This window comes from Terrapene carolina, unplaced genomic scaffold (assembly GCF_002925995.2).
Source record: "Terrapene carolina triunguis isolate 2854851 unplaced genomic scaffold, T_m_triunguis-2.0 Scaffold93, whole genome shotgun sequence".
NCBI classification, from domain to species: domain Eukaryota; kingdom Metazoa; phylum Chordata; order Testudines; family Emydidae; genus Terrapene; species Terrapene triunguis.
The window spans coordinates 16435818-16448347 of NW_020664444.1; the positions used below are offsets into that span (position 1 = coordinate 16435818).

Here is a 12530-nt window from a genome sequence, read left to right on the forward strand (position 1 = left end):
CCAACTCTACTGGGACTAATCAATTAAGGTGGGCTATTATCAGCAGGATTAAAAAAAAACTTTTGTAGTGATAATCAGGATGGCCCATTTCAAAACAGTTGACAAGAAGGTGTGAGTAACAGTAGGGGGAAAATTAGCATGGGGAAATAGTTTTTACTTTGTGTAATGACCCATCCACTCCCAGTCTTTATTCAAGCCTAATTGAATGGTGTCCAGTTTGCAAATTAATTCCAGTTCTGCAGTTTCTCGTTGGAGTCTGGTTTTGAAGTTTTTTTGTTGAAGAATTGCAACTTTTAGGTCTGTAACTGAGTGACCAGGGAGGTTGAAGTGTTCTCCGACTGGTTTTTGAATGTTATAATTCTTGACGTTTGATTTGTGTCCATTTATTCTTTTGCGTAGACTGTCCGGTTTGGCCAATGTACATGGCAGAGGGGCATTGCTGGCACATGATGGCATATATCACATTGGTAGATGTGCAGGTGAACGAGCCCCTGATGGCATGGCTGATGTGATTAGGTCCTATGATGATGTCACTTGAATAGATATGTGGACAGAGTTGGCAACGGGCTTTGTTGCAAGGATAGGTTCCTGGGTTAGTGGTTTTGTTGTGTGGTGTGTGGTTGCTGGTGAGTATTTGCTTCAGGTTGGGGGGGCTGTCTGTAAGCGAGGACTGGCCCGTCTCCCAAGATCTATGAGAGTGAGGGATCGTCCTTCAGGATAGGTTGTAGATCCTTGATGATGCGCTGGAGAGATTTTAGTTGGGGGCTGAAGGTGACGACTAGTGGCGTTCTGTTATTTTCTTTGTTGGGCCTGTCCTGGAGTAGGTGACTTCTGGGTATTCTTCTGGCTCTGTCAATCTGTTTCTTCACTTCAGCAGGTGGGTATTGTAGTTTTAAGAACGCTTGATAGAGATCGTGTAGGTATTAGTCTCTGTCTGAGGGACTGGAGCAAATGCGGTTGTATCTTAGAGCTTGGCTATAGACAATGGATCGTGTGGTGTGTTCTGGATGAAAGCTGGAAGCATGTAGGTAAGTATAGCGGTTAGTAGGTTTCCGGTATAGCGTAGGGTTACCATATTTAAACATTAAAAAAAGAGGACACTCGACGGGGCCCTGGCCCTGCCCATTCCCTGCCCCAACTCCGCCCCTTCCCCAAAGTCCCCGCCCCAACTCCGCCCCCTCCCCTGAGCACCCCGCATTCCCCCTCCTCCCTCCCAGCCACATGAAACAGCTGCCCGAGCGCTACCGGCTTCACGGTTTGCCGGGCAGGCCCCAGACCTCCAGACCCTGCGCCCCTGGCCGGGCGCTTCCCCAGTGCAGCCAGAGCCCGGGAGGGGAAGCGCCCAGCCGGGGGTGCAGGGTCTGGAGGTCTGGGGACTGCCCGGCAAACCGTGAAGCCGGTAGCGCTCGGGCAGCTCTGCTCTTCAGCTGCACAGAGCTGGGGTGTCTGGGGGGGGAGCTGCAGGCGGATTCCCCTGCGGCGGCGGCGGCTGCTGCTGCTCCCCCCAGATGGTGATGCAGTTCTTCACAAGCCTGTGTACCCCGGGGAGCATTGCACCCCTTCCCCCAAAAATATTATTGGGGGGGGGGGGGGCGAATCAGGATTTTTGAATTACTCTCTGGATTTTTGAGGCCTGACGCGATTTCTGAATGTGGGACGGGAGTTGGCAATTATCCCTCTATATAATAATGAAACGCACAGTCCCTGACCCAAAGTCACCTAAAGTTGTAGGATAAACCAAACTGACACTCTCGTCTACCTGCTTTGCTTGGGTGGGGGTAAAGTTTTAGTACACCAGATAAATAAGGGCTGGTAAAGACACTAGTGGGAACACAGCCAGCTGTGGCTCACCACTGTGTGGCTGTGGCTAACTCCACGGCTCTCTCTTTACCCCAATGGCCGTTCTTTGCCGAACATCACAACACACTGGAGCATCGGCTACAAACTGGGATTTCGCCCCAGTCCCACGCACGCAGGGACAGGCAGCACGCGCACGAGCGTGACTTTAAGACCCGGGCCCCGCTGTATTCGGCGGCCTTTAGGACCCGGAAAGCCCTTAGGACTTACTGGGAAGAGCCCCCTTTCCGTCGCGCTGCTGTGGCGTCATCGCCTCGCGCCGCACGTCGGCGAGGTAACGCGTGGTTTTGGCGCCCGCGTGGAGTCCAGACTCGTGGCTCAGCTGCCTCCATGGCCGCCTCGGAGCAGCCGGCTGCGGCGATGAAGCGGCGGCACAAGGCGCAGTACGTGCCGGGGCAGCAGGCCAAGCGGCCCCGGGGCGGCGGCGGGCCGCGGCAGCTGGAGCTCGGCATGCAGGGCATCCTCATCACCTGCAACATGAACGAGCGCAAGTGCGTGGGGGAGGCCTACAGCCTGCTCAACGAGTACGGGGACCTGCTCTACGGGCCCGAGAAGGTGCGTGCGGCCAGCAAGGCCCACTGGCGGGGCTGGGTGCCGCTGGCCTGGCTGTGCTGCCCTGTGCGTTCTGCAGGGGGCCTCGCGTGGTCCCCTCCACTGGCGTCGCGCTTTTGTGCTGCTGCATCAGGGGGCCAGATTATTAGCAGGGTACTTCGGGACCCCTCTCCTAGATACCTGGGCACACACCAAAAAGCTAGTCCCTGCCCCGAGGAGCTTACAGTCTCCTGTGGTGGCAGAGTCATCTGTAAGCAGTTTATTTGTGGCAGCACCAAAGTGAACCCCATACCAGCAGAGGCCTGGGATTGGCTGGGGTTCCTGCGCTCTGCTGGCATCTCGGCCACTGCTGAGATCTGGCGTCCTTAAAGGATGCTCAAGAATGGCAGTGCTGGATAATTTGGGCATCTCTCTTGTCCAAAATAATAATGTTCAGCAACAAAAAAAAGGCAGCATGTTAATGTTCTGGTTTGTGGATATTTTAGAGCAAGAACTGAATTAATGTTAAAGAGGCCATCTAAATGTTTTGTTGTTGTTAAAGTGCCACAGGAGAACACTCTCTTTAAAAGTGCTCTAGAAATTAGTATAAGTGTTTCTTGCAGTGATGGATACACATTTGGTTTAATAACTCCTTCTGGTTAACATAACTGGCCTATTTATCTCTCTAAGTTTTTGCCTACAGACTAAGGGCTTGTCTACACTTAATGCTTCACTGAAGATGCTACCTATGCCAACAGGAGAGCTTCTCCTGTTGGTGTAGGTACTCCACCTCCCTGAGAGGTGGTAGATGGGTTGATGGGAGAATTTTCCCATTGACTTAGAGCTGTCTACACTGGGGTTTAGGTCAGTTTGACCCCTGAGTGATGTAGTTATACCAACCTAATTTCCTAGTATAGACCAGGCCTAAGATTTGCCTATTACTCGCAGCTCCCATTTATAAATTGCTACGGGTAATAATCTTGAAAAGTTTGCTTTCCAAACTGGTGATGAGTTTTGGGTTGTTTTTTTTTTTTTTTTTTTTAAAAGATGATTGATCATCCACCTGTTACCTAATGGTGCAAGAGACAAATTTTATGTAACGTGCTTTAAGATTAAATCACCACAGAGATAGAGAAAATGAAATGATGATTCCCACTGCAATAACTTCTGGTGCTTGTCTTAACCCAGTGTGCCTATTCCTAAAATGTCTCACTGCTTATTAACTGTCTACAGTATCACTGCTTGAATTCTGGCTTTTTTAGGCCATGGGTATAGTGGTGGGTTGTGACTTTCCTTTATTGAGCATTAGATGTGATTTCTTAACCCTTCGCTAACATCTCATTTAAGATGCATCCTCTTGTTTCAACAGTTTACAGATCAAGATGGCAGGTTGTCAGGAAGTGAAGAGGAGGAAGATGATGTTGAAGCTGCCTTAAAGAAAGAAGTTGATCAGATTCGCACTTCGACTGAGCAGAAGCTGAGAAGATTCCAGTCAGTGGAGAGTGGAGCTAACAATGTGGTCTTTATTAGAACGCTGGGTGTAGGTGTGTAGTGAAATAACTGCTGCATATCGCAACACACAGAAGCTGCTTTGCAGTTTATTAGACTGTTTCATGGTGTGACTGCCAAAGAAGTGAAGCATGCTGAATGTTCGTGCAGCCTTCCTCTTTCCCTTTTGCTTTACCATTGAACACTCTAGTGACTACAGCCAGATTGGTTCTGCTTGGGCAAAATAACTATCTGACCCTTGTAAACATAAAAGGGCTTGATATTTTGCTGAACCCGGAAAGCATGCAAAAAGGCTGATGTTCCCAGATCCTCAGCCTTGTTGTGAAATAACAAATACAAGCTGGAAGAACAGCCAGTGTATTGACAATCCAATAGACATGTGTATGGTCTGATCTTTCGGTCCTTGCTCAGGTAAAACTGTTGCCTGAGTAAAAAACTGCAGAAGTAGTCTTCCAGTATTGCACCTTGTTGGGTACTCTCTCTTGTGCTTCACAAGCCAGAATTGTGGAAATAATCTCTCCATACTTTCAAACTCCCTACCCTTTTGTAAGAACCCTATCGAATTTAGTAGGGTGCTGTAGAATTTGATGATTCAGTTTCTTTGTACTTGTAAGCAAGTAAGATTTGATGCTGTATTGCTTTTTAAAAGGAAATCTTTTCCATTTGTTGCTCTTACTCTGTTGTCTTCTCTTGTAGAACCCGAGAAGCTCGTGCATCATATATTAAAGGACTTGCACACTACTAAAAAGAAGAAAACAAGAGTTATTCTGCGCATGTTGCCCATTTCTGGAACCTGCAAGGCTTTTGTGGAAGATATGAAAAAGTATTCAGAGACCTTCTTTGAGCCTTGGTTTAAAGCCCCTAATAAGGGTACTTTTCAGATTGTTTACAAAGCTCGTAATAACAGTCACATGAGTAGAGAAGAAGTAATCAAAGAATTGGCAGGTATGTACTTATCTGACATAGCATGATTGTAGACAAGTGTATAAGCTACCTAAGACTGCATGTGTAACAGGTCAAATTATTCTAGCAAAAATTTTTTAGTAGACATAAATGTTGTGTTATAGCAAACTCAAGCATATTGAATTAGGAAAGTCACGTTTTTTTCCTTAAGCTCTGTGAAAGTAACCTGACATTAACAACACTCCTTTTTGATATCAGAGGTTTTCATCTTAACAAATCATAAACCAAAAGAGTGTGCGGTCCAGCTTTGTTGGATATAACTCACTTGACAATACCATTCCTGCAAACGTCCAGGATTGTATTAAAAATTCTTTGAATACTGAACATTATATTGGGAAATGGCTTGTCAATGTTTCCCTAGACTATGACTTAGGTCTGGTCTACACTACAGTTAGGTCAACGCAAGACTGCTTACATCTACCTAACTATGGAAATGCCTACACTTGAATTTCACTCCCGTTAAGGTAACTGCCCCACTACACTGACATAATAACTGCACCTCCATAAGCAATGCAGAGTCAAGGTTGATGTAGTTAGGTGGACGCAGTGTCAGTGTAGACACTGCTTTGCTTATGTTGACTGTTACTGGCTTTCAGGAGGTGTCCTACAATGCCTCAAACTGACAGTACAATCGATACAAGCACACCTGTTAAGGACACGTGCCACCAAAACAAGGAGCGAAGTGTAGACATGTACAAGAGTTGTAATTACGGTGGCAGCTGTATGCCAACGTAAATCAGGTCAACTTAATTTTGTAGTGTAGACGTGGCCTTAATGAAATAACTCTAAATTCACTTGGCAGCTTTCTCCTTGATAGTTGCTGTGGAGTAGTTCTTTGGTTCGAGAGAGTGTTTCTAAGAGTCCCAATCTGTCCTGCTATTTTGACCAATTCAGTGACTGAAAATTCTTGATTGCAGGTGCCATAGCTAAAGTGAGGAGCCTTGTTTTCCCCTACTTTGTGGTGCAGTTTGTTCTCTGAGATTTTAGTTCCAGAACCAAGTGTTCAGAATATTTGTGGAAACCGTTTTCTTGTGAAATTGGTGCTTATTTTGGCTTGTTGCTACAACAGCAGGTTTCTCTCGTTGTTTGGCAGTAAGTTTATCCCCTCTGTCTGGTTTTTCTTTTTTTTTTTTTAGAACTAGTCTGATTAAAAGTCCTCGCACTTTAAGTGAGGGCTCAACTGATGAACATAACACCTCATTTACACTTTTCTCTATGAAAAACATTCCTCCGGTTTCCCCACTGATTCTAAGACCGTTTCCTTTTATTTTGTAGGAATAGTGGGCAGCCTAAATCCAGAAAACAAAGTGGATCTTAATAACCCCCAGTATACCATTGTGGTAGAAATAATAAAAAACGTCTGTTGCTTGAGCGTGGTGAAAGACTATGTTTTGTTCAGAAAATATAATCTACAAGAGGTGGTGAAGAGCAACAAGGAGGAACCGGTGCAGCAAAACCTGTTGAGTGCTTCACAAGAGGAGAAGTTGAAAGAAATAAAACTGGCAGAAGAGGACTCTAAAGAAGTGAAACCAGAAGACAAAGGTCAGAGTGAAGAGGAATCTAAGCCCAATGAGAGCGACAGTCAGCAGGCATAGAGAATGTGATGGAAGGGGAAGACAAACACTAAAGATCACTGTAAAATAGATTGGCTTAGAGTTTTGAAATGGACATTTAAAGGGGAGCTTAATTTTTTATTTTAAATTTGCTTTTTAAAATATCCAAGTATTTAAAAAAAAAAAAAAAAAGTCATGCTCCATCCTGTCTTTGCTATTGGAGCCAATGTTGCAGCACGCAGTGTCAGAGAAGGGTGATATTTATCACTTATACTCTTCAGCCTGATTCTCCAACACCTTCCATCTTGTGTGGTCAGATATCTGTGCAATGTGTATGTAAATTGTTACCAGTTTGATCTGGTAGCATTTTACACCCACTTACCACATGTAAATAACTACCATAGGGTGCCGGGCTGACTCAACTCCTTTGCCTCTAGACATTCTGAGAAGTCAGTGGCAGAGGCAGGATTGCGAGATCTGGAAAAGGACAGGATCTTGCAAGGGGATTTATTTGAAAATACAGTGCTATTTTGTTTTGGTGACATGACTTTGCATACTATGTAAACCTCGTCTTACTAAATACAGAACGAGCCATAAGCTCCTGACTTTCTGTATGTTGTTCAGATGTCTACAAAGACTATTTTAGAACACATTAACATGTCTTTGAAATATGTTGGGTGGAGAAGAGGAATTGCCACCATCAAAATAACTCAGTATTATGAGCAAACCTCTCCCTCAAATTCCTGTAATTTTCTAGAACAGACAGATGCCAGTGGCACTCCTTTATTTAAGTTTGATGTTTTTATTAAATAGTCTCATTCATTGGTTTTATTTTTTTATTAGCTGTGCTCATGTTTTCTTTAAGCTTCTTGATGTGAAAGCAGCTCTCTGTATTACCCAGCATCTAGTAGAAAAAGTTTAACTTTGTGTGGTTTCAATATTACAAAATGAGTGTTTTGCCTCAGTTTGAAAATAGCATCTGAATTTTTCCTCTTCCTATAACATTTAACTTATCATTGATAAGTTACAGTATCATTTTTACAAAGACTAGAAACCCAGATTAAAAAGAGAACCTATTTTAATATAGTGCGGCTATAGCTTGTTTTCCAATAGTATTGTTGCTGTACACTTTTTGTACAAGTGTATGGCTTAGGTGTTTCGTGATACACTTACAACTTAAACCTATTGGTGTCACTAATCGAAAAGCATTTGCTCCAAATAACACCAGCTGGCTTGATTGTGATTTAATGAAAAGGACATGGTTGAGCCTCTTACGAGTTTTGTTTTATGATCTCTGGTGGTTGTAAAACTGTTTTAAGTTTGAAAATTAAAAAAAATCCTTCCCTACGCCTGTGTTTCTTTCCCCCCCCCCCCATCCTGACTGACTTAAGCTGTGCTTTCTCACAGCCAGTGCTGTTCTTCTGATACGTGAATATAGATTCCAAGGCCTGAAGGGACCATTGTGATCATCCAGTCTGACGTCCTGTATAACAGGCCATAGAACTTCCCCAAAATAATTCCTAGAGCAAATCTTTTAGAGAAACATCCAATCTTGATTTTAAAATTTAACATGGTGGAGAACCTACCATAACCCTTGGTAAATTGTTCCCGTGGTTAATTGCTCTCACTTTGCAAATTGTATGCCTTATTTCCAGTCTGAATCTGTTTAGCTTCAACTTCTAGCCATTGAATTGTGTTATACCTTTCTTTGATGGATTGAATGGGGATTGTTTTATTGTGGGAGGCCCATTATTAAATATTTGTTCCCAATTTAGATACTTAGAGACTTCGGTCAAGTCACCCCTTAATCTTTTCTTTGCTACGTAGAGTGAGCTCCTTGAGTCTATCACTACAAGGCATGTTTTCTAAACCTTTAATCATTTTTGTGGCACAACTCTCTCCAGTTTATCAAAATCCTTTTTGAATTGTGGACAGATGCAAGAAGCCTGGGAAACAAGCAGGGAGAACTGGAAGTCCTGGACAGTCAAGGAATTATGATGTGATTGGAATAACAGACTTGGTGGGATAACTCACATGACTGGAGTACTGTCATGGATGGATATAAACTCTTCAGGAAGGACAGGCAGGGCAGAAAAGGTGGGGGAGTTGCATTGTATGTAAGAGAGCAGTATGACTGCTCAGAGCTCCAGTATGACTTAGTGCATAAAAACTGCAGAAAAACCTGTCTCTCTCTGGATTAAGTTTAGAAGTGTGAGCAACAAGGGTGATGTTGTGGTGCGAGTCTGCTATAGACCACCAGACCAGGGGGATGAGGTAGACGAGGCTTTCTTCGGGCAACTAACAGAAGTTACTAGATCACAGGCCCTGGTTCTCATGGGGGACTTCAATCACCCCGATATCTGCTAGGCGAGCAATACAGCAGGGCACAGACAATCCAGGAAGTTTTTGGAAAGTGTAGGGGACAATTTCCTGGTGCAAGTGCTGGAGGAACCAACTAGGGGCAGAGCTCTTCTTGACCTTCTGCTCACAAACAGGGAAGAATTAGTAGGGGAAGCACAAGTGGATGGGAACCTGGGAGGCAGTGACCATGAGATGGTCAAGTTCAGGATCCTGACACAAGGAAGAAAGGAGAGCAGCAGAATACGGACCCTGGACTTCAGAAAAGCAGACTGACTCGCTCAGAGAACTGATGGGCAGGATCCCCTGAGAGAATAACATGAGGGGGAAAGGAGTCCAGGAGAGCTGGCTGTATTTTAAAGAAATCTGAAAAGGTTCAGAGAAGGGCAACTAAAATGATTAGGGATTTGAAATGGGTCCCATATGAGGGGAGGTTAAAGAGGCTAGGACTTTTCAGCTTGGAAAAGAGGAGGGGGGGGGACATGATAGAGGTATATAAAATCATGAGTGGTGTGGAGAAAGTGAATAAGGAAAAGTTATTTACTTGTTCCCATAATATAAGAACTAGGGGCCACCAAATGAAATTAATGGGCAGCAGGTTTAAAACAAATAAAAGGAAGTTCTTCATACAGCACACAGTCAACCTGTGGAACTCCTTGCTTGAGGAGGTTGTGAAGGCTAGAACTATAACAGGGTTTAAAAGAGAACTAGATAAATTCATGGAAGTTAAGTCCATTAATGGCTATTGGCTGTTTGTCAGAGGGTGGAGATGGATGGCAGGAGAGAGATCACTTGATCATTACCTGTTAGGTTCACTCCCTCTGGGGCACCTGGCATTGGCAACTGTCGGCAGACGGGATACTGGGCTGGATGGACCTTTGGTCTGACCCAGTATGGCTGTTCTTATGTTCTTAATCCTTATTGAGGTTGCAGGAACAAACCATCCCAATGTGTAGAAAGAATAGTAAATAATGGCAGGCGACCAGCTTGGCTTAACAGTGAAATCCTTGCTGATCTTAACACAAAAAAGAAGCTTACAAGAAGTGGAAGATTGGACAAATGACCAGGGAGGAGTATAAAAATATTGCTCAGGCATGCAGGAGTGAAATTAGGAAGGCCAAATCACACTTGGAGTTGCAGCTAGCAAGGGATGTTAAGAGTAACAAGAAGGGTTTCTTCAGGTATGTTAGCAACAAGAAGGTGGTCAAGGAAAGTGGGCCCCTTACTGAATGGGGGAGGCAACCTAGTGACAGAGGATGTGGAGAAAGCTAATGTATTCAATGCTTTTTTTGCCTCTGTCTTCACAAACAAGGTCAGCTCCCAGACGTTGTTGCAGAGGGCAACAAAAATCATTAGGGGGCTGGAGCACATGACTTATGAGGAGAGGCTGAGGGAACTGGGATTATTTAGTCTGCAGAAGAGAAGAATGAGGGGGGATTTGATAGCTGCTTTCAACTACCTGAAAGGGGGTTCCAAAGAAGATGGATCTAGACTGTTCTCAGTGGTACCAGATGACAGAACAAGGAGTAATGGTCTCAAGTTGCAGTGGGGGAGGTTTAGGTTGGATATTAGGAAAAACTTTTTTGCTAGTAGGGTGGTGAAGCACTGGAATGGGTTACCTAGGGACGTGGTGGAATCTCTTTAGAGGTTTTTAAGGTCAAGCTTGACAAAGCCCTGGCTGGGATGATTTAGTTGGGGATTGGACTAGATGACCTCCTGAGGTCCCTTCCAACTATGATATTCTATGACACCAGAACGGGACACAGTATTCTAGCAGCAGTTACAGCAGTTATTTTACCTCTGTATTTACCAAATACAGAGGTAAAATAACCTCTCCACTCCTACTTAAGATTCCCCAATTTATGCATATATGGATCACATTAGTCCTTTTGACCACAGTTTCCCACTGGGAGCTCATGTTAGGCTGATTATCTATGTGTCGTCCCCTCCACCCCCAAGTCTTTTTCTATAATTGCTGCTTTCCAGAATAGAGCCTCCCCCTCCATCCTGTTAGCCTGCTCTACATGCTTTGTTACTATAAATATACATTTAACTGTACTAAAATACACATTGCTTACACTCAGTTTACCAAGTGATCCAGATGGCTCTGTATTAGTAACTTCTCCCTCTTCTTTACCACTTCCCCAGTTTTTGTGTCAGCTGTGAACTTTATTAGTAATGATTTTGTTTCCTTCCAGGTCATTGATAAAACTGTTGAATAGCATAGGGCTAAGAAGGGATCCCTGTGGGACCCTCGCTAGAAACACACCCACTTGACACTGATTCACTGTTGACATTTACAATATGATACCTATCAGTTAGCCAGTTTTTAATCCACTTAAATGTGTGCCACGTTGATTATATATTCTAGTTTTTTAATCAAAATGTCATAGTACAAAGTCAAAGTATATTATATCAACGAGATTACCTTTATCAACCACATTTGTAATCTTATTAAAAAAATCAAATTAGTTTGACAGGATATATTTTGCAGAAATCCATGTTGATTAGAATTAATTATATTACACTCCTTTAACTGAATCCTGTATCAGCTGCTTCATTATCTTAGACGCATTAATTTTAAGGCCAGAAGGGACCATTGTGAGCATCTAATCCGACCACTTGGGCATGGCAAGCGCCAGAACCTCCCCACCCACTTCTATAATAGATCCATAACCTCTAGCAGAGTCACTGAAGTCCTCAAATCATGATTTAAAGACTTCAGGTTACAGAGAAACCACCATTTACACTAGATTAAGCCAGCAAATGATCCATGCAGATTGTGACAGGTTGTCACCCCCGGAGTGAAGCCTGGAAGCCATTGGAACCGCTGTGCCCCCAAACCAGTGGTTCCCAAACTTTAACAACCTGTAAACCCCTTTCACTAAAATATCAAGCCTCGCAAACCCCCTCCTAAAAATGAATATTTCCAGGGATTTTCTCCTTACCTGAATATAAATTATAAAAGCAATGATCTTGGAAATTTGTTTTTATGACATGCTTATTACACACTATTATTAATAATTATTTATCATTACAGTATTTTTATTACATTATGAAAACAGCAATACTCTTCCAAGATCTCACGTTCGTAGCTTGTATCGCTTTGAATAAGCCTGTTATAAGACAAGGCTCCCATGTTTCATCAAGGAGCATCAGATGTGAAACAGCATGAAGGTATTTAAGAAGCCAACTCAAAGAGTTCCTCCTACACAAGCATTCAGGTCTTGAGCAGTCTAGGCAAACAACGCACATTACAACAAAGCTTAAACTTCTTGTTCATAATAATTTTAAAAACAATACTAGCTGCCTATTTAATTTTAAAAAGAGCAAAAAAATCCACCTTTTCCATTTCTTATATTTCTTGAAGTTTAAATCTCCTCAGTGTGCTCGATATCTTGCTTTGATCTGCTTATCTCTTGGAAGTCCAGGGGCTCCAGGCTGCTGGCCTCGTGCTGCCCGCGGTCCCTAGGGACAGCTCTGTCTGCCATTAGGGAATTTTTTCCCAAGAACCCACTGTAACATTTCGTGAACCCCAGTTTGGGAACCACTGCCCCAAACCCTTCAGCTGGGCTGGCCTCTCACCAGGGCCGGCTCTAGGCACCAGCCGACCAAGCACGTGCTTGGGGCGGCACCTCAGAAGGGGCGGCCAATGTTGGGGTGGCGGGCGGGCGCTCGAGGGTTTTTGTTTGTTTGTTTGTTTCGGCCGGGCAGCGCGGGGGTGTTTTGGCGGCACGGTGCTGGGGGGGGGGGGGGGGG

At 44.1% G+C, this 12530-nt stretch overlaps 1 protein-coding gene across 1 annotated transcript; it reads left to right on the forward strand.

Annotated features, from left to right (window-relative positions):
- Positions 1–2132: 2132 nt before the first annotated feature.
- Positions 2133–6605, forward strand: THUMPD1 (THUMP domain containing 1). The gene is made up of 4 exons (XM_024204680.1): positions 2133–2412; positions 3758–3932; positions 4594–4842; positions 6136–6605. Exons 1-4 carry the CDS (start codon positions 2188–2190, stop codon positions 6453–6455), a joined length of 969 nt encoding a protein of 322 aa, XP_024060448.1. The 5' UTR covers positions 2133–2187; the 3' UTR covers positions 6456–6605.
- Positions 6606–12530: the final 5925 nt, after the last annotated feature.